General features: G+C 37.4%; 1 protein-coding gene across 2 annotated transcripts in view; it reads left to right on the forward strand.

Moving 5' to 3' along the window:
• Positions 1-22,239, forward strand: part of CDKAL1 (CDK5 regulatory subunit associated protein 1 like 1) — a 667,880-nt gene that overhangs the window by 239,301 nt on the left and 406,340 nt on the right. For both annotated transcript variants that reach the window (XM_053668249.1, XM_053668248.1), the window contains one exon: positions 13,955-14,075. In XM_053668249.1, the coding sequence (XP_053524224.1) occupies positions 13,955-14,075 (121 nt within the window). The remainder of the gene's footprint in view (positions 1-13,954; positions 14,076-22,239) is intronic.

Below are 22,239 nucleotides of genomic sequence, written 5' to 3' on the forward strand. Positions count from 1 at the left end.
TTGATTTTGACTAATTTAGGAGAATTGGCACATGGTACACTTCTTTTATGCTCTGCATACGTGTCACGCGCTTTAATACTCATCTGGAGAGGTTTCGTCTTCATCAAAAGAGTCTGCTGTTCTTGCTTAGGAAAATGTAGTGAGAATAGTTGGGACTATAAACTTAGAGAAAATAATACTAGGAGCTTTATTACACTTTTTAAATAGAGGCGAACTTGTGGGCGAACCGCGGCACTTTCTGTTTCGGTTTGACGGTTCTCAGCAGTGGCCGGTCGCCTCGTGTTGGTGCTTCTCCTTCAGCTGAGCTCCCTAACAGTGGGAACATACACTGGCAGTCAGGTCATCCTGGAGGTACAAGTACCTAAGCTTCAATAGCAAAATGAAAAATACAGAAAAATTATGATCATCTTTGTAAAACATTATTTGAAAACAATTATTTTGTCAGTAAAATCACACATCATAGTCAAGTGAGAAAACTGATAACAGAGTAATTTGATGGCTCAGACGTGACCAGACAGAAATTTTAAATCTGACTTTCTCTTTTACTTGAAAAATTTACTTAACAACCAGAAGATTTTACTTCATCAGACAGTTGTAGAATGACATTTATTAGGTGACGCAGCCTTTCCTTAGGAAACCTAACGTAAGTAATCGGCATAGAGAAAGAATACTGAGTTGATTTTAAGATTTTGTATCTAATGTTTGGAGGTGAACATCTTTTCTTTTAAAAATGTATTCTGAAACCCTGTACAGGGCATATAGCATATAAGTAGCAATTAGTTCTGAGACTGAGAAAATAAATACCAATTTCATTTCCTTATTAGTATGAGGATAGGGAAACTCATTTGCAAAATCTCCAGCTAGGATATAAACCATGGATGGATTTTAAGAAGTTTATCAGTACTGCTGTTTTATAACAAAGCGTATCTTTTATTGAGCAATAAAGAAATAGTAATTGAAATGCCCTTATAAAAGTCGGTTTCTAACACATTAAATCTTTATTGTAACTCTGAAAGTTTCAGTGCACCACTCACTGCTTTAAGCTGCACTGAAGTCTGCTGCTGTGATGGATAAGCATCCCAGACTGAGAATAGGAAGAGCTATGTTGAAATGCCTGTTTTCCTGCCAACAGGTCATATTTAACAACCCACACAATCTCACTGGTTCTCAGTTTCCTTCAGTATAACTTGGATGATGTGGAAAGGTGCCTTCAACTCAGAAATTATAGGGGTGTTTGAGTTTGCAATATAAAACTGAGTTTCTGAGTCTGTCATTAGAATGAAATATTGATACTTGGACAGTGATCTCTAGCAAAAGTTATTAGAAGGAGACTAGCTTTTTCTTGCCTCGTAATCTCCATATGCCACATTTTATTTTTCCTTCCCCTTGCCTACAAAATGAGGTTGAAGATGTTTGTGCTGGAATACCACGTGCTTTTTTCCCCATGTATCTCTATTCTCTAGTGAAGAGAGTCTTGAGGAAAGTGTAGTCCTCTGGTTGTTTCACTCTCCCCCCGCCCCCAGCCCCCGTCCAGTAGTTATGACATCCAGGGTGGTGGCAGACACTACTTCTCAGTGCTTAAAAGTTTTGTACTTCTTTGAAGCTACTTTTATTTCTACCCTGCGGCATGTTTATTTTCAGGACTTTGAGTCAGGCTGTTTTAATCTTGGTGACTGGGATTGCTGGAGGAAAATATAATGAGAGGATTTAATGTAAGGTAAGAATATCACCCAGAGTGCTGATTCTCAAGGGCATTTCCTGGGAGAGGAATGGCAGCTGAAAGGGACTCCTAGCCAGAGAGGGGGATGGCAGGGCGGTGCGTCTGAACCTGGGGAATCTGGGGGTCGGATGTCTTGCCATGTGGCTCTTCACCTAGGTTGTTGCCGTTGTGAGCTCCTGATACACCTGGGTGAGGATCATATCACTCAGGTGTCCTGGGATGGGGAGCAGCCATGGTTCTCCCCCTTGGTTCTCTAGGCACATTTGCTAAGGCTTGCACAGGATCTACCACTTTCTTCCCTTCCCTCAGATTCAAGAAAATGTATCAGCGGGCAAGTGAGTGATTTAACAGGGATGATCATGAATCTACTTTAACTTATACATTTAAAAATCATTTGCAAATTTATCATTATCAATTCAATGATTTGTGACCTAGTTCCCAGCCCTCCAGAGCTTTAAAAATGAATGGAATCTGACTTGAACTTAACAGTGTTTGGAACTTCTGAAAGTCTCCTGGCCTTCTTGCTTTGGAGAAACATCATTAGCACTGTATAGATCTTGGTGCGCTTACAATTGCACTAATTACAGTTGCAACTGTAATGAACTTCTCTCTAGTTCTTTGTAACTTACCCTTTTCTTTTGTGTTAACTCGTGTGTACTCTTCAGGAACCTCGCATCACTGATTATACAGCCAGGCAGCGGTGTACTAATTTAAACCTGTCCACTAATCTCATTTGATTAAGTTACTTACCTTGAACAGAGGGAAGTGAGAAAGTATGACCCGTTTATTATTGTTTCCTCTCCTCGTGTCTATTGTTTCAAGTCACTGCTCACCTATTTCTTGTTCTCTTTCATATTCTTGCTTACATCTTATTCCCTCACATTTCTTGTTTCCTTTGTTCCCCATCTCCTTTCTCTGAGTTTTACTTGCCATTTTATTTTGTGCCAATGTAAGAACTTTTTGGTAAGGAGTTAATATTTGTTATATTAAAGAATTATTAACAGAACATTTTAGTCTTACTTTGCTAAAAAGGTGCTTAAGTTAGGAAATGAGTGAGTAAAAGTACTCCTTAACTGTAAGTAATCAATAAAATGCTAGTCTCACCAATAGAAAGTTGAAGAAGATATTCTACAGAAAAATTCTCTTGTGTATGTTTTTTGAAGGGTAATTTTTGAAGGTTTCAGTGTGATTCATACTTTATACATTTCTTACTGTCATATGGTTAGGTCAAGAAAATGCTTCCAGATTTTAAAAAAAAAGGCCTGTTTTTGTATTTAGACCAGATAAGTATTGAAGCTGTAACTAGGAAGACTTTGATGTAGATAACTTTCTGTCTTTAACATTTTATAACCCACATTAATTGTAATTTCCCAAAATTAAGTTTTAAAAATGCATCTCAGACCCACCTAATTTTTACCTCCTAAACTATATTTAGAATCATTTTTATTTTTGAAGGTATAGTTTTTCAAGTGGGCCACCCTTATGTCACATTTTATTAATCTTTTCAGTGAAACTTGGTTTTAGCAATAGACTGGTTTTATTTAAGATGTGGGAAATGAACAGCAAGTGGAATTCTAGCAAAGAGTGTGCTTGTTGCGTTAACAGTACTGTGTCGTAAGGTACTGTGAGGTACATGTCCTGTATATAAACTGCGTCCCCTTTCTCAGCCTCCCACACCGGTGCTGCCTCTCTGTGAAGCCTTTCCTGATACTTCCTTGTTAAAGTCGACCAGTCTCTCATGATGTACTAGTGTTCCTAGGAACATCCACCAGACCATCGCTGACACTTAACTCCAGTTATTTGTTAACAAGTCTGTTTTCCTGGAGAAACCGGATGTCCCTTTACAGGACGGCAGTTATGTGGTGGCTCAGGACAGGGGAGGGTTTTTGTTTGGTGGGGGGTTATTTGGGGAGTCTTTTTGTTGTAAGTAAATATTGATAAAATTATAGTTCATACAACATTTTAAAGCTCATCTATAGTATTATGAAACTTGTTTCAGTTATGCATATGCATTAATGTGTTTTGATATTAAGTGTTCCTCTCTTTTGTTTTTCTTAAACATTTTTACACTGATTTTAATGTTGCCACTTCTACAGAAGGGCACTGGTAGAACCTACACAAGAAAGTGTGAATTTAAAGCCAGCAGGTGAGCTCCAGATGCCCCTTCCCTCGCCTCCCCCTAGCTAGGTGGCCCTTGTACTGCTCTCAGGTCACATGTCTTCAGCTCATCATTGTGATGAAATGAAACGTAATAAAACAGATGGATTGAACATTTCTCTGCTGTTCTTAAATAGTACTTAAATTGATGTGACTGAATTTATTCAAGTGAGAATTGATGTCTGCCACGCTTTTGCTCTTTTTTTCTTGATGGAATTTTCAGCCAGTCTTCTCCTGCCCTCTGCCTCCAGACCCACCATCGGTGAGATTGCTTTGCTAGGAAGCTTTCCAGCAGGCTGACCCAGAGCTCAGGGTTCACACAGGTCTTCTGAATGTGTCCTTAGTAGAGCTGCAATCGTGTGAAGTGAAAGCAGTTAGTCAGGAGACCAGGAAACTTGACCTGAGGCCTCTCTGGTGGTGGTGGAGGTGGGTGGTCACATACTAAGGAAACAATGAATGGCTATTGGAATCAGCTGGGAGGAATAAAGTATTAAAGGAAAGTCTGGCTGTTTATAGTGCCTTTGGAAAAAAAAGATATTTAATGGAAAAAGTGAAAAATAGAAGTCCAAGTTGCCAGATCACTGCTGCTTCTGTAGTATTCTGAAGTTAATTTGTACAAACTACTTTAGCTTTAGGAGCTAAAGGAGGACAGATTAGTTTGTGTGTAGAAACACAATTAATAAATACATATTTTGTGTCAATATATGTGCTTGTATTTTAGGGATTGGTTCTTTTCTGTTTGTGAATGATCTTTATAATTGTCTCCCTGATATGTTCACAGACTAGGCTTTATATATGTGGATGGGATGTTTTCCTTCAGCTCTGATACTGTTCAATTCAGGGGGCACTGTAGGATTCGGAAAAAGAGACTTTTGCTGTTGAATATCCATAAACACATTGAATATTGATACAGCTAGTATAGCAATTACTGTATAAGACATAACTACCTGGCTTGGCTTTTTTTTTTCCACATAACGTTTTTCAGTATTATAAATTCACATATGTCTATATAAAAGAAAATTATACTAAAAAACTAGCTTTTGGAAACTTTACAGGCAAGAAGGGGCTAGAAAGAAGTGTAGGCAAGGACCTACATTGAAGATTGCTCTATCCAGCAAAGCTTTCATTTAGAATGGAAGGGCAGATAAAGTGCTTCCCAGATAAGGTCAAGTTAAAGGAGTTCATCATCACCAACCCCTTATTTTATGAAATGTTAAAGGTACTTAAGAAATAGAAGATCAAAAACTGTGAACAGTAAAGTGACAACAAACTCACAACTATCAACAACTGAATCTAAAAAAAAACCCCAAAATTAAGTAAACAACTAGAACAGGAACAGGATCACAGAAATAGAGATCACATGGAGGGTTAGCAGTGGGAGGAATGGAGAATGGGGAGAAAAGGTGCAAGGGATAAGAAGTATAATAGGTGGCACAGGACAGACAGGGAGGTTAAGAACAGTATAGGAAATGGAGGAGTCGAAGAACTTACATGTACAACCTATGGACATGAACTAAGGGATGGGGGAATGCTGGAGTGTGGGGGAGCAGTGCAGGGAGGAGGGGGATAAAGGGGAGAAAAGGATAATTATAATAGTGATGGGACAATTATAATAGCAATGATTATTGAATAGCAGTAATCAATGAAATATACTTAAAAAATTAAAAATAGCTTTGGGTTCAAAATTTTATAATATATAATTGTTTTAGCTAATGAAATGGATTACTAACATTCTTTAGTGGATTAGATCAAATGTAGATACCAGCTCTGAATAAGTTTTTTTTTTTAGCTGATTTATAAATAAGTAAGTGCTGAAAGCCTCAGGCTTAAAATTAAATTTTGTTTTAAAAGGACTGAATTTTTTGTGACACTTGTAACAACTTAGAGAGATGTTTATTAAAGATGGTTAGAAACCCACTGAGACACATTTGACCATTATTTAGAGGAGATGAAATGTGAATTTACATTTAAAATGGAAAAGATAAAAGATACCAGAAATATAATATTTGAGTGTGTCCTCTACATATGAGGTGATTTTCTTTATCTTCCTTGTATTAAAATTGCACCTCTCTGTTTTAATCATTTTACATCTTTATCCCTGTCTCCTCAGTGGTCTCAGGTTATTATTAGTTGATCTGGTCATGCTGAGCATCTTCCATCTAGTCTGTTCTATCAATATTACCTCCTTTAATTTCTTACTATGTGAAATTGAAATTATGTAAAAACTGATATTCCACTCTTTTTTTCTTTCAAACTCTGTTGTTCTGATTCCTTCTTTTCCTCCCTTTCTCTCTGATCTAATCACAAAGGGCCATGAAATTCATAGTAGTCACAAAGTAAATCAGTGTTCCTAGAGGAGCCATTCATTTTTCATCACAGTACTAGGTATGTTTTCCTGTCCCTCAGACCTTATTTCCCCTTTGCTTCCCAAAGACATGCCATCTTAAAGACCTTTTGTTCAGTTTTGTTCTTTGTTCTGTCAAATTTGAGTTTGTTTTAAATGCTAATGATATTGATACCTGCATATATAATGAGTGATGATTTTAATGTATATCTTTATTTTGTAGTCTGTGGAGTTAAGGAGTTAATTTGAAACAGGAATTCTGTTTCAAAAATAACTTTTATCTATATTCATATATTTTTAAATTTATTGGGGTAGCATTAATAACATAACTTTTTTAATATAATGAAAAGGTTTATTCTGTTAGTTCTTCTTTTTCTTCTTCTTCTTTTTCCTAAGAAGATAATTATTCTGTGATTTCCTGAATTTCCTTCCTTTCATTGTTGGCCAGATGTAATGAGGGACTTCTACATTACTTCCTACTTTGTCCTTCGTGTACTATATTTTCATTCTTTTGTAAAAAAAAGACATTATTGTTAAGTATGCCATTTTTTAATGAATCATTGGGTTGGAAAATAACTCATTATATCATGAGGCAGAGATACGTTCCTTTATTTGCATGTAGATAGCGAAGATGAATAATTTATCAGATGTTGTTCGTGCAAGCTGCACGTTACTGAAGCCTCAGCAGGGTACGATGAAATTTGTCTCATGCTAGCATGGGAATAACATGCCTTTGCACAGTCATTATTGAACTTTTGGCATTTTTCAGAGAACTATTATGTTATCATGCCAGTCTTGCTCACCTCTTCATTAACTGGACTTTTGACTGAAGAGTTCAACTTATGTTAAAAGTCTGTGAAGTCTGGTATGCCAAATGCTTGCTTGACTCAAGCTGTGTTTCTACATCAGAGCAAGAATTTTCAGAGTGAATGAAGTATGTAATGTTTCTTATTAAAGTGATTAGTACAAAAAGGCTATGACTGATGGTTTTATTACTTCTGGTCATGAAAATCTGTCTGTGTAAGAGATGTTTAAGCAATGTGTCTTTCTGAAATGAAGGGTGATGAAACATGTATATAATTGCGTAGAATCTTATGTCTGTAGTGACTACATATTTGAAGTGATTTTAAATAATTGCTTTAAAAAAGGTGGCTTTGACTTGGTTGTGGCATGATTGTGTGAGTAGGTCAACAGATTTTTCATAAGCCATGATAAAGCTGGACAAACAGTTAAAAACAAACCATTTCAGCACTCTGGAAATCAAGTAAAAGCACTCAGCAAACTGAGAAGTGTTTGTTCTTTAAAACAACTGAACTTTGAGTGGGAAGAGTGGGAGCGAGCCTGTGGTATTTGTTTCTTGGGCGACTCCCATTTTCCTTCCTTAGCCCATGCGCAAGGATGTTCAACAGGGCAAAGTAGGCTGTAGAAACCCATTAATTTGCAGAACCTGTCAAAGTGGAGATTTTGATGGTAAGTGATGGAGGGTTGTGGTTCTGCTGGCCTGAGGTTGTGGGCCTGTTTGGCACAGAGTGGACAGGTAGACTAGCCAGGCAGGGACTTCTGTGGTGGGGGGTGGAGTGAGACAGTGATAGGAAGCTTTCTGTAGATCTCCACAGACTGGAAGTTGACTGGAGGCGGTGCCCATGCATAGCAGAGATTGAGGTAGGCTGAATCCACTTACACTTATCTACCTGCTGGAGCCTCCACACATCCAGGGCAGGTGGGAAAGGAACCAGGAATGCTCAGGAGAAAGTAGAAGTTAGGGCAGACTTTAAAATGGGCCCAGCTTTGAATGCCTTTAGCAACTCATATAGAGGTCCATCAGCTGATAGGAGAAATCTTACCGGTGAAGGTGTTTGAACAAATGTGTGACCAGTCTTCTTAACAAAAAGCTATTGCAGATATAGAGTTGACTCTTGGGAAGTCATGCCAGAAGGAAAAACCAAACAAAACAAAATTAAGAAGAGACATCAATGAGCATTCATATTATGGAGCGATAGGCTTCATAGATCTATTCTGGGTAAGTTACTAAATAAACACAACAACCTTTATGGTGGGTGGAGAAATGTGAATTGATATTTATACAATATATTAACTAAAATATTCAGTATTCAGCAAAGTGTTATGATACATGCAAAGAAACAAAATATAACTGGGGGGGGGTGTGGAAATGCAGTCAGTACAAATTGTCTTTGAGGGATCAGAGTTACTGGATTTAGCAAAGACTTCCAAGCACTAAGTGAAACATGCTTAGTCATTTAAAGGAAGAATGTTGACAGCAACTTGAGTACAGAATTATGAAAGGACAGAAATTATAAAAAAGAACCAGCAGAAATCTATAGTTAAAAAGTATAGTAACTGAAATGAAAAAGTTGTAGAGGGCTGCAATTCCAGATTTGAGGTGGCAGAAGAAAGAAATCAGTAAATTTACCCTGGCCAGTGTGGCTCAGTGGATTGAGTGCCCATTTGCAAACCAAAGGGTTGCCAGTTCCATTCCCAATCCATGGCATATGCCTGGGTTGTGGGCCAGGTCCCCAGTTAGGGGGCATGTGAGAGGTAACCACACATTGATGTTTCTCTCCCTCTCTTTCATCCTCCCTTCCCCTTTCTCTGGAAATAAATAAAATCTTCCAAAAAAAGATAAATTAAATAAAATAAACAAAATCTTAAAAAAAGAAACCAGTAGATTTGAGGATAGTCTAGTAGAAAATTAACTAATCTGAAAAGCAGAAAAACATGAACAGGACCGCGGAGACCCATGGATAATATTTAGTGTACCAAGTGTGTCATGGGGGTCACAGAAGGAGAGGACACAGGAAAAGCACCCCGTCCCCCCAGAAGAACACTGAATGTGAAAACCTCCCAAACTTGATGAAAGTCATTATAGATGCAAAAAATCTACATGAATTGCACGTAGGAAAGTCACAGAGATCCACACCTAGACATATCATACTCAAACTATGGAAAGAAAATTTTGGAAGCATAAGAAAGAAGTGACATTTTATGTAACAGGGAACAACATTAAGATTAATAATGGGCTTCTTACCAGAAGCGAGAGAGGTCACAGGCAGTGGAATGATATATTCAGTACTCAAAGAAAAAAAAAGTCAACAATTCTACATCCAGCAAAGGTATCCTTCACAAATGAAGCAAAATAAGGACATTCCCAAATAAACAGTTTGTTGCTATAAAATTTCCTTTACGAGAAAAAGTTCTTCAGGCAGGCAGGAAGTGCTACCAAGTGATAACTTGACTTCTCAGGAGGACATGTACAGTGCTAGAAATGGTAATTATGTGGATAAATGTAAAGTACTATGTAAATATTTATTTTTCACAGTTTTCTCTTTAAAAACACCCAGTTGTATAAAGCAATAGTCATAGCAGTATATTTTTGTGTTTATACAACTATATATTAATATGTGTGACAACATACAGCACAAAGGAAGAAGGAAGAGAAATGGCACTCGGACAATTGAACCTCCATATAGAAAAAATGAATTTAAACCTTTACACAAAAATTAACGAAGAAGACCCTACAACTAAATATAAAAGCTAAAACAGGGACACTTCTAAAAGAAAATGTAGGAGCAATCTTTGTAACCTTGGACTAGGCAAAGAGTTCTTAGGTAAAACAGCAAAAGCATAAGACATATAAGACAAAATTGATAACTTGACAAAAACAAAGACAAAACAAAACAAGAAAAAATTGATAACTTGAACTTCATTTAATTGAAAAACATTTGCTTTTTCAAAAGGCATTATGAAAGTGAAACTATAAGTCATAGACTGAGAGAAAATATTTTGAAGTCCTATATTCAATTTTTAATAAGCAGAATGTGTAAGAATTCTTAGAGCTCTGTAATAAGACAGGTACTCCAATTAAAATACTGCCAAAACACTGGAGTAGATGTTTTTTATTAGTGAGGGGCAGAACCAATTATGTGTGTGTATTTATGTGAAGAGATGTATTATAAGGAATTGCTCACACCATTATGGAGGCTGAGAATTACCCAGGATCTCAGTTCCACAAGCTGAAGACCTGGGGGAGCTAATGTGTAGTTTCAGTCTGAGTTCAAAAGCCTGAGAATCAGGACAGCTGATGGTCTAAGCGCTAGCTTACAACTGGGCAGGCCTGAGAACTAAGAAGAGCTGGTATTTCCTTTTGAGTCCCAAGGCTGGAAGAGACCAAGGAGCCAGCTCTAAGGTCAGGTAGGAAGAGTTTCCTCCTGCTCAGCCTTTTTGTTCTCTTCAGGTCTCGATTGATTGGGTAAGGCTCACCAGTGTTAGGGAGAGTAATTTGCTTTACTTACTGTACTGATTCAAATGTTAGTTTCATCACAGGTCCATTCAAAATGATACTTGGCTAAAGGTCTGGGCATCCTGTGGCCCTGTCAAGTTGACACATAAAATTAACTGTCACAGAATTTTGCCAAGCAGGATATTACAGTCGGCTTATAATCACATGAAAAGGTACTCAACATATTAAGTCATTATGCATATTCATTCAAACTACAATGGTGTACCACACACACTCATTAGAATGGCTGTTGTCAAAAATGTTATACAAGATCTTAGCAACAATGTGGAGAAACACCCATACATTGCTTTTCGTGATATAAAATGGTATCACCAGTTTGGAAAACAGTTTTTTTTCTCATAATGTTGAATATACATTTACCACATGACCCAGTGATTCCATTCGTAGGAATCTGAGAGAAACAATAGCATCCACATGAAGACCTGTATGCAAATCTTCAGAGAGACATTATTATACTAGGTATTAATTAGGAACAATCCAAATGCCATCAGCTGGTCAACAGATCATTAATGTGGTATATTTGGTATCAGAGAGGAGATGTACTGTAAATAAGCCTGAGGGAATTTAGGGCGGTGATAGAAATGTTCTAAAACTGGGTTTTTGTGACGATTGCACAACTGTATAGGTTTATTTAAATAATTGAATTGTTTATTCACAATGGGAAAATTTTTAGGATGTACCTTAGTAAAGTTATAAAAAATATGTATGTATATAATAAGCAATGACAAAGTAAGCAGAAAATAATAATTGGGGAGGCTAAAGGGGGTGGATGTTTGTACTGTTTTTACATCTGTTCTGCAACTTACAATTGATTTAGACTTTCAAAAGTATAAAAATTTTAATGGTTTTAGAAATGGTCTAATTTTCTTTTGTAATTAAAGTTAAAAAATATATATTTTTAAAAACCCAGTCCTAAAGTGGTTTTTAATTTTTTTTACTTTTTAGAAATACTTTGTCATTTAATGATTATGTTAACTTTCAGAAATCACTTTTATTAACAGCATTCCTTTAGTAAATGCCATACAAATAGTACAATCAATGCAATTTAGAGTTACTTGGATTTAGTCAACTCGGACTGATTTAAGGAGAAAGAAAATCAGTTGTAGGGATACAGAGTAACTAGAAAACCTGGGTGGCTCCAGAAAACAAGGCAGTAGGAACTGGAGTGTTTTTCGAAATTGTCGTTAGAATAGCTCAGCTCCTTGGGTCACTCAGCTCAGCTTTCGCTTTCAAAGGCCCAAGGGCTTATCTGCATTCAAGTGCCAACCCCCTTAGTTTGGTGAGGCATGTAAGCAAAGCTTTTTGAAAGAAATTGCCATTGAGATCATTAGTAAAATGTCTTCTCACCAAAGAGTATTATTACTAAGGGGGACGGAAGAAATGGTGCAAACATCCAATGCCGGAATCAACAGCCATAATCCACAGGCCTCGCTGCCTGTGACTAGAACCTAAATCAGTACGGCCTTCTCAGCAGGCCCAGCTGTCTTCAAATCTAGGAGATGATAAAGGAGTGCTGCTTTCAATTCGATTGTAAGCTGAGTTTCCTAATCCTTTAGTATTTGAGTGAAATTCTGATTTCTATCAGCATTTTACAAGTAAGAATACTAAAGAAAGGAATTGATTGGTGAATGCACATGTGGATACAGAAGTGGGTTGTCTAGTTGGCTAATGGTGATTTCATTACTATTTGTGCTCTTTGGTATTTTCTAAATCATCCTCAATAGATATGTATGTTCTAACTTTAATGTGCTGTGGCATAGCAAAACATTCCCTAACTCTTTTTGTGTACATATGTGTACATACATACACACCACATGTGGTATTCCCAGAGATATTAACAGGTATAAAATAAAAAAGGATTCCGTCATTAAAATATTTATGATGTGTTGCATGTTCTAACACCTTCCTGGAAGTTGACAATTTAACTCTACATTTTAAAAAAATTTTATTTTTTATGCTGTTACAGTTGTCCCCTCCTTTTCTCCTCATCCTAGCCAATCCATACATTGTTGTCCCCATCATGGGCTGTGCATAAATGTTCTTTGGTTCATCCCTTCACCATCTTTCATGCCGTCCCCCCACCTTTCTGACTGTTCTTGGTGTCTGTTACGTTTCTAAGCTTCTGTTACTATTTTCTTCATTAGTTTATTGTGTTCGTTAGATTTCACATATAAATGAGTATCATGTGGTATTTTTCTTTCATTGCCTAGCTTGGTTCACGTAGCATAATTTTCTCTAGGTCCTTCCATGCTGTTGCAAAATGTAAGAGTTTCTTCTTTTTACTGCTGCATAGTATTCCGTTGTATACATGGACCATAGTTTTTTCATTTACTCATTTATTGATTGGCACTTTAGAGTGTTTCCAAATTTTAGCAATGGTAACTAGTGCTGCTACAAACATAAGGGTGCATATATTTTTTTTGTAGTGACATTTTGGGGTCCATGGGGTATATTTTCAGAAGTGGAATTGCTGGATCAAAAGGGAAAGCCATTTTTAGTTTTTTAAAGAATATTATCCTTTAATGTATTTTTTATCTTTTAATAGACTGTTTTCCACAGTGGCTGTACCAGACTGTCTTCCCACCAGCAGTGCACTAGGGTTCCCTTTTCTCCACATTCTCACCAGCACTTGTTTGTTGACTTCCTGATGGTAGTCATTCTGACAGGTATAAGGTGGTGTCTCATTGAGGTTTTAACTTGCATTTCTTTGGTGATTAGTGATGTTGAACATTTTTTCTTATGTCTATAGGTCTTCTGTATGTCCTCTTTGGAGAAGTGTCTATTTAGGTCATTTGCCCATTTCTTAATTGGATTGTGTGTCTTCCTGGCATTCAATTGTATTAGTTCTTTGTATATTTTGGAGATTTAAACCCTTGTCAGATGTTTCATTGGCAAAAATGTTCTCCCATCCAGTGGGTTCCCTATTCATCTTGCTGATGATTTTTTTAGTTGCACTGAAGCTTTTAAAAAAATCTCTGTGTGTTTTTTCTTCTTTGATTTACTGTTTGCTTTGAGCAGATAATCTACTTTTGCACTTTTTTCCCTGTAGTGCAAAATTGGCCAGCAGGCCTAGTGCCCAAGTGAACCCTTCCTGCTTCATATAGTATCTGGTCTATGCTAGTGAGCCCTTGCACCTTGTAGAAAGATACTCTGAGGATATTTGTTTCTCTCATCTGTGCAGTAAAATGTGACAATGTTAAAAGCAAAGCATTTTTGACTCTAGGGTATGAACAGTCATTTTTCCCTTTGGCATTATTTCTTAGGTTCAGTGATCACATCTTGTCTAGTTTTATTCCCACCCCCCAATAAAAGGAAAAGTTATTACAAATATTAACACATTCGTTGAGAACAGTAAATTAAAGTGAAATTGCGGGACTCATGCTAATATAATATATGTTTATGTGCTTATTTGAAGGTCACTCTGTGAGACTGCTGGGTCAGAAAAAGGACAATGGAAAACGGCTGGGGGGAGCGCCGTTGGATTTGCCAAAGATTAGGAAGAATCCACTGATAGAAATCATTTCCATCAATACTGGGTAAGCTGCTCTCAGATCTACTCATTAAATATGCAGTATACTCCATGCCTTCCTGTTTTTTCCTGGACATGTGACATGGAAGAGTAGTTGTACATTGGCATGGCAACCAAAATCAAAAAGCTCTGAAGCACATGATTATCGTTCCCTCTAAAATGTTCCCTGTATACTTATGTTCACAGCAGAGTTTTATATCTTTGATTGATATAATTCTAACTTCTTTTTGGTAATAAACTTGGATTTTATTATCCAGCTATGCCCTTGATTGAAATCTTTAAAAAAAAAGAGAGTATTTTATTGTGCGGAATGGTTAAGTGCTCATCATTTTGGACTTTTTTCAGTAGGGTTGTAGTAAATATTGCCCAAGATACAAACCATGTTTTGATTATTAACTATCTGAAATACATATTTGAAAATGTTCCTCTTATAGTTCTGGAGGTTAGAAATCTTAATACCTGTCTTACTATGTTAAAGTTAAGGTTTTGGGGGAGAAATCTGTTTACTTGCTTTTTTAGCATCTGTTGGCCACCCACATTTCTTGCTTATGATTTCCATCTTCCATTTTCAGAGCCAGCAACATTTTATTTCTTTGTGTCTTCCATAGTAACATCTCCCTCTGATTCTGCCTTTTCTTCATGTAAGTGATTATATTGCAATTCACTGGGGGCACCTGAATAATACAGGATACTCTCCCAATTTTAATGTCAGTGGATTTGCAATCTTAATATCATTTGCAACCTTAATTTCCTTTGGCATGCAAGGCTCTAAGAATTGGGATAGATATGAGAGAAGATTGTAGGTAGAGAAAAGAATCAACAAAGGCGCAGGAGTAGACCATATAGTTGTTTATAAAGTAGATAATTTTGTCCAGCTTGTCTGGAGTTTTCATTATATAAAAAGTGTGGTAAGTTATTTTTAGTGTGAAGAATCTAATTACACTTAATTCAGTGGTAAAGGAGAAGGAGAGCCACTGAAGTCAGCAGCAGAGATGAGAAATAGATATAGATAGGCATTAGGAAGGTTGTTTTGGGACCAGCGTGTAATGCATTGCAGCCAGGAAGGAGTGAAGGCCTGAATGGTAGTTGTGGGAATAACAAGCAGGGATAGGAAGTAGCGAGTGTGGGAATGGTTATGAACACTGGCTTCCAGCCTATTCTGATGAAGTTCTTTGTAACTGTGGATTTGGAAGTTCCGAAGAGTGGTTGGGGATAGAAATACAAGGTGAAAAAGAAGCTTCAGTTGAAGGGGTGAGAGTGCATGAGGTCACAGAAGGTGAGTAGTCGTGTCTATGTTTGGGACATAGGGGGCGGCAGAGGAATCATCAGGGAAATAGTCAGACGTGATGGTTTTATGACTGTGGGCTGTGATACTGGCAACTGCGTCCGATCCCTTCAGGAGAAATAATACTGGGCTGGGTGAACTACTTCAGCAGAGTGGAAAATTGGAGACTGGGTTAGAAAAGAGTCAGTTTTGCTCCAGGAAGATTACTCTCTTGAGGAGTTGGGCTATAAATTAAGAGAGATAATCTTTAGAGAATAGAAAGAATTTATTTTTTAATTTGAGCTTTTTTAGAGGCAGAGGCATAAGGATTGGAAATATATTGGTGGGTGAAACTGAACTGGATTATGTATACAGACAAAGGCGTTTGGAGAGGGTGAAAGGCACTTTTGTGCTTCCTTAGATGTAGGAATGAAGGAGGTAAGGAAGTTTTAAGTGTAGAACTTTCTCATTTTTCTTAAAGTTCTCGACAAATCAAATGTAGAGAAATTGATTCTGTTCCTTCATGCTGTGAGGTAGCACGGAAGGTGGTGTTTCAGTGCTGTGCCCCTTTACGTTTTAGTTAATATGCCACAATGTGGAATGAGACTGACTTGAGCCTGGGCCAGTTCTTCACCGGAATACAGCCCCTCCTTGTCCAGGATGTGTCAGTGTTCTTTCCCTCCCTTTCGCCCTTTGGTGTTGCTGTGTTTCCTTTTCTTTTTTTTTCCTTCCAGTCATAGAAGGGAAGCTTTGCTGAGGCCCCAAGGCCACCCTGCAGGTCCAGGAGGCAGTAGAAGGGCTTTATTTACCCATTGCCTTATGGTGCAGGTTGTTGGTGTGCCTGCACACCTTCTCGAAGCAGCTGACAGTGCAGGGGTGCATGTGGGCATGACACTTGCGGCAGATCATCCTGTCGCGTTTGTACTTCTGGGTGAGCTGGCAGAGGGAGGGGTTGGTGATGCTGCCCTGCAGATGAAGCACCAAGTGCAGGGTGGACTCTTTCTGAATGTTGTAGTCTGAGAGTGCAGCCATCCTTCAGCTGTTTGCTGTAAAAACCCAGACACTGCTGGTCAGGCGGGATGCCCTCCTCGTCTTGGTCTTAGCTTTGACATGCCCAGTGGTGTCACCAGGCTCAACCTCAAGGCAGACTGCCTCGCCAGTCAGGGTCTTACAGAGAGACCTGCATCTCTGCATTTTCTGGTGCTGGGGGGGGGGGGGGGGGGCTGCTCCCCTCCTCTTTGAGAAGAAAGAGCTGACTTACATATTTTCTATCAAATGGAAGCTGTGTCATGTTAGAGTCTGGTTATTTGTATGGTAAAGATACAAAACTTGAAGATTCATGCCAGTGTTTCATTCTTCTGGCTAAATTGGTGGAGTAAGGTCATAGTTCTAATGCACGAGAGGGTGTGTGCAGATATTTGCATAGAGAGGTGCAAACTAAGTGCTGTGGTCAGGGTAGGGGGTCAGCACATCTATACAGGAAAGAAGTGAGCTGAGGGTGGAAAACCTCAGGTCCAGGAGGTTTGTCCGGGAGTCCCATTTGTGTAATGGCCTTATTTTTTCTAGCGCTGAGAGTGGAGCGTGGAGACAGAAGGTAATGTAGGGGACAAAAAGTTAAAAAAAAAAAATCAGAAATTGAGCCATAAAGAAAATCTGTACTTTATTATACCTTCTCTGTCACTATTAAAGTCATCATTTTTGACAATATCATGGCAACTTTTGTTCTTCCAAAGCCAAGAGTTGAGTTCTGATATCATTTTGAGTTATATCATTTTAGTTACTACTATCAGATTACCTGTAGTTTGAATGATAATCCTCCCCTGGACCAAACACATTTTAGAAAAATACTGTCTAACCCTGTAATACTTTACTGATACGTTTCTTCTGAAATTTATTTTGTCTGTTTTGTTATTTGATTCTGTCAGACATAAAATGATGGTTTATAGGAACCCTTAAGGGGAATCTAATTTTCTTTGAGATTATGCACTTGAACTTATTATTATTTTTACAAGTATCTGTTACTTTTTCTCCCCTGTAACATCTTAGCTCTTGGAAAGCTAACTTGGATGTTACCACTTTCTCTCTGTAATATCCAGAATTTATCAGTCCCTGTGCTAGTGCTAGATGTATAGGTACTCTCTAAATATTTGAGTGAATGAATGAAAGAACAAGAATGCAAATTTATTTTATATAAGTAAAGTTGTTTTTAGAGAAATATAATTATTACTAATAACTTTGTTATCTTCCTGGTTCTAATGATTAAAACATGAAATAGTTATCAACAATACATAATCACATAATACATTTGAAAATATAATTATTTGTTATGTGCTTACCATATTATCAGGCAGTATGTTAGATACTATGATATATACAAAGATAAACATTTCCCAGGTGGGTAAGTGACTAGCATCGACTGAATTAAAACGGGTGGCTATGAACGCAGAGTTAATTGCAGCTCCGATGTATGGAAGATTTGGGTCTCATTCTATTCCATATTCAGGGTGATGCTGTTAGGTTCCAGGTTGGCACTCTTCCCAGGCAGCGACTCTTGCCCTCTGAATTGAAGAGCTCTGTGACAGGGAGGTACCCTCTCACTGCCCGGCGAGGAGGTGCAGCAGCAGCTGCAGTTAAAAGTTCTCCAGCTGCCATCATCAGTGGGCAGTGGCAAATCTAAGCCTCGGATGCTGCCTTCTTTTGTTACTCTTAAATTATAGCTTTCCAGAAAATCATATTCTATAAAAATGATTTTTTGAAGAATTTAACTAGAAGTTCTCTTAAAAAGAATTAAGTTTCCACAGAGATCCTATTAGAAGTTTGAATATATGTGGGACCATCCTTGTACTAAGGTGAATCTTTTTAATATTTTGGGAAGATAAAATTTGGGATATTTTATATTACAATCTCTTTGGAATAACTATATTCCATACTGATTCTTGAGCCCTTATATCTTAAAATGGTGTAAACAAGTAAGATACTCTTACTTTTTTCAGTGCATGCTATACTGATGTTCACATATCCTGATTACATGAGAATAAACCCTGGTCCCGTTCTGGATTTGCTTTCTTGAGAATAGCATCTTTAGCTGTGGTGCCATCCTCAGAGACAGCTGGGAGAAGATCATGACACTTCTCTCCAGGAGGCCCTCCCTATACAGGATAAAACATCCCCCTAAAACGATTCAACACACTGTAGTCACACACTTATTTTAAAATTATGGCTCTATATTACTTTACAAATTAACCGAGGCCAATTTTGTCATGCATAGCTCTTAGGGTTTGTTGTTTTTTTTTTAAACAGAGAATAATAGGTACTAATGAGCATTAGCTGCTTCCCTGTAACCCAGCTGTCAGATTATAATGAAGGCAAGACTCAGTCCAAAAAGTGTAGTAAGAATTTATTAAGCAAGGTGGCATAGTCCAGCTGTTTTGGTAAGCTTAGTAAAGACTTAATTCTCTTTTAGGAGATTAAATCAAACCTAGCATGAAGGGTCACTTTAGCCAGATGAGACAATATAGTCAGCTTTAGGCAACCAGAATCCTCTGTACAGCCTCTAGCCAGGGTTGGTGAGGGACCAAGCCAGAATAACATCCTTGATGGGTGAAGCCAGTGCTACTCAACTGGTGGTCTGCGGGCTAGCGCTGGGTCTTTAACTGTTGATGGCTGGTCTGCGACAAGTATAGCAATTGAGAGCAAACATTTTACAAACTTTCAAGGCAGTTTAACATTACTGCCTTGTCTTGTAATTTATTTTCATTGCATTTTACCCCCCCCCCGCCCCAATTATTGGTTTACAAGAAGTTGGAAATAAAAATTCTGGTCTATCACTACACATAGTTTGAGATAGACTGGGCTTGGCCAGTGTGTTTTTGTAAAGTTCTTTACCTTATTTTGGAAAATATTTTAGCCAGTTTACTTAACTTTAGTGCTACTGATTCCAGTAATGAAATCCTATGTCCAGTATCTTTTATGTTATTAGTTAGCCACTTGTGCTTAGTAGTTAACTATTACTTTCCCAAGTGAAAACTTACTTTTGTCATTTATTATGCTAATTTATAAGGCCTCTGCTTTTGATCAAACATAAAAGGTAGCGAAAACTTAACCAATAATTTCTGGAAGGTAGTCTTTCTGGTTAAATTCCAGCAAAGAGAGACCATTCTTAGAGTTGCAGCTTATGCTTTCTACATTAAATTCTTCAAAAAGTAAATTATAGATGTCCTAATGTGATGTTCTAAGATCTGTGGTTATCGTTACTGTTCTTCTGTAAGCTTATGGAGGCCAGGAATCTTATCTCCTAGCCACGAGCCTGGAATGTGTCACCAGTCCATTCTGGGAAAGGAACTAGAGGCCATGGTACAGTGGAAAGAGCTCTGTGCTTGGGGTGTGGAGTCAGAGACACTGTTATTTTCTAGCTGTGTGACACAGTAATCTCTTACAGGTGACCTGTTTCTAACATGGACACTTCCTGAGTACCATGTGAATAACCTAACACATTATGGGCACTTTAATAAGTGTTTTCCTTAGATTGATGTTGCTGTATTCCATAGTCTGCCAAAATTCTCCAAGACCCCTTCCTTTCTCTTCATCCTTTGTACTATTTAGGCAAAAAGGTTGAAATTAAATTTAGGAGTTCATTCAATTTATCATCAACTCATCAATCTTCTACTTGTTCAGCTCTAAGTGAATGCAAAATACACTTAAAAATTCATCTTAGTCTCATGCATAACTTTTAGTACAGTGTCTTGCTACAGTGTTCCCTCCGTAAATATTTTAGTATTTCAGTGACAGCAGTGCTACTTAAATGCAGACAAAAACTTTCTGGTTGAGCTGGAGTGTAACTCTCTAATTACTGGTCTTTCGCTATAGATGATTATTTTGTAGAAAAAAGAATATGTTAATTTGGACTATGAATTAAGTCAGACTTGTCTCAAACAATTAAATGTGTGAAATTGAAGTATTTGTGGCAATTCTGAACTTGTTACATTTTTACTTTTATCCAAAAAGTAGTTATTCTGAAATTTTCAGCTTTTTTAATGTTTTCAATGAAATCTCCAAATACCTTATTTTCAATGAAATATTGTACAGATGAAGTTTTAAAGTAATCTTATGGGGGTGGAAATGGGAGGGAGGTGGGGAGCAAGGGGCGGGGGAGGCTGGGATGGGAAAAATAGACAAAAAACTGTACTTGAAAAATAACTAAATAAAATTAATTTTAAAAAAGTAATCTTATTTTTAGTACATAATAAAGCTGTATTTTGGGAAAATCATTCATAAGAACAGTGGATGGCACTATTGGCTCATAGCTCTGAGGTAATTATTGTTAAGTTGCAGAAGCTTCACATGCTGGTTTAATAAATGCCTTTAAGTGTGGCCCAGTGAAAATTTTGGGGCAGTATTAGGATGCTGGATTTAATCTTAAATTTTATAAATTCTTCTTTATGTAATTATTATTTTATATAAAACTTGAAATGAATACATAACTTAATTATGTATAAAGAAATGGCTGTTTTTTAAACATAATTTTAAATTCTGGCAAGTTATAGGTTATACAGTTGTGCTAACTTCAAAGTGCATCTTACCACTTTTCTGATAAACAAAATTGTTTAGGGAAGGGAAAATAACTTTGAATTTGGATAAAAAAAAGTAAAAATTGGAAGATACTCAAATTTAAACACAATTAAAGAAAATTTAGATTGAAGTTGATTGATAGAGTGGTTAATACTTTCTTCAGGTTAGTTCATAGATTATATTGTAAGAATATACACTAATCATAAAGTATAATAGATGCTCTTACAGTTTAGAAAGTTTGTTTTATTTCACATGTACAAGACCTGTTTGCCCTTTAAGAAAATGAAGCAGCCCTATTTCTAACTTTCATTTATTCAACAATGTGGCAGAGTGCTTGTTAAGTGCGGAAAATAGAAAGACACATTCATTTGGTGTCTGCCATTGAGAATCCCCCAGGACAGGGAATGAAATGAGTACAAAGCAATTGAATTATAACATTGTAACTACTATAGTACAGGAGTAATAAACAAAGTTATCTTAGGACCATGATGGATTATTTGAATGAGATAGAGAGGAGGCCCATAGAAAATAGATATTTTGGCCATGTCTCAAATTACATCTCATGGTGGGTTCAAAGGCAATTCAAGCATGGGGAACTTCTCTCCTCCCCCCCACCCCCACTGCCTGGGCCAGTAAGTAGTGGTATTGAATTGTGAAGGGCCATGTCTTACATGGAGAATGATGAGTGTGGGTTAGTGTGGTCATGTTTTGAATAATGGAATAGTAATAGAAATGTTAGAACGAGGTAGCAATGGAACAAGGTGGCTTGAGATTGGTTGAGTTCACACTGAGCCTCATCATTTTATCATTTGCTCTTTGACATTGTATAAGTTCTTCAACTGCTCTGAGACCCTCTATAGGTCTCAATTTTCTCACCTGTAAATGGGATGTATTAGTGTTGTGAGAATTGAAAGAGGTCATCTGTTTAATTAACACAAGGCCTGGCCTAGAGTATCTGTTCAGTATAATTACTATCAAGCTTATTACCGTCACAGCTATGCGGAAGACAAGCCCGAGGCTTAATTAGATTGTAGTTTGCTTAAGACAGTGGAGCAGGAAGTGGCAGAGTCATGACTTGAATCACATTGTCTAACCAATTCTTTTTTCAGTAAAACACAAGTGGCCTTTAAGAGTCCAGTTTGCTATCCTTGCATTGGAATTGTAGTTCTTTGGCTAGTTGAAAGGAAAGTCAGGTAGAGCTAAACTTGGAGCCTAATGTAGAAAAGAGCCCACTAAACCTGAGAAAGTCACTGTGGGCCCTGGACTTTTACAAAGAGGGTGGGAAATGGAGGTGGGCTAGGAGAATTTGTACTGTATGCTTTTCCTTTTTAAAGATTTT

This window comes from Artibeus jamaicensis, unplaced genomic scaffold (assembly GCF_021234435.1).
Source record: "Artibeus jamaicensis isolate MK-2021 breed Jamaican fruit bat unplaced genomic scaffold, CSHL_Jam_final contig_482, whole genome shotgun sequence".
In the NCBI taxonomy this organism is placed as follows: domain Eukaryota; kingdom Metazoa; phylum Chordata; class Mammalia; order Chiroptera; family Phyllostomidae; genus Artibeus; species Artibeus jamaicensis.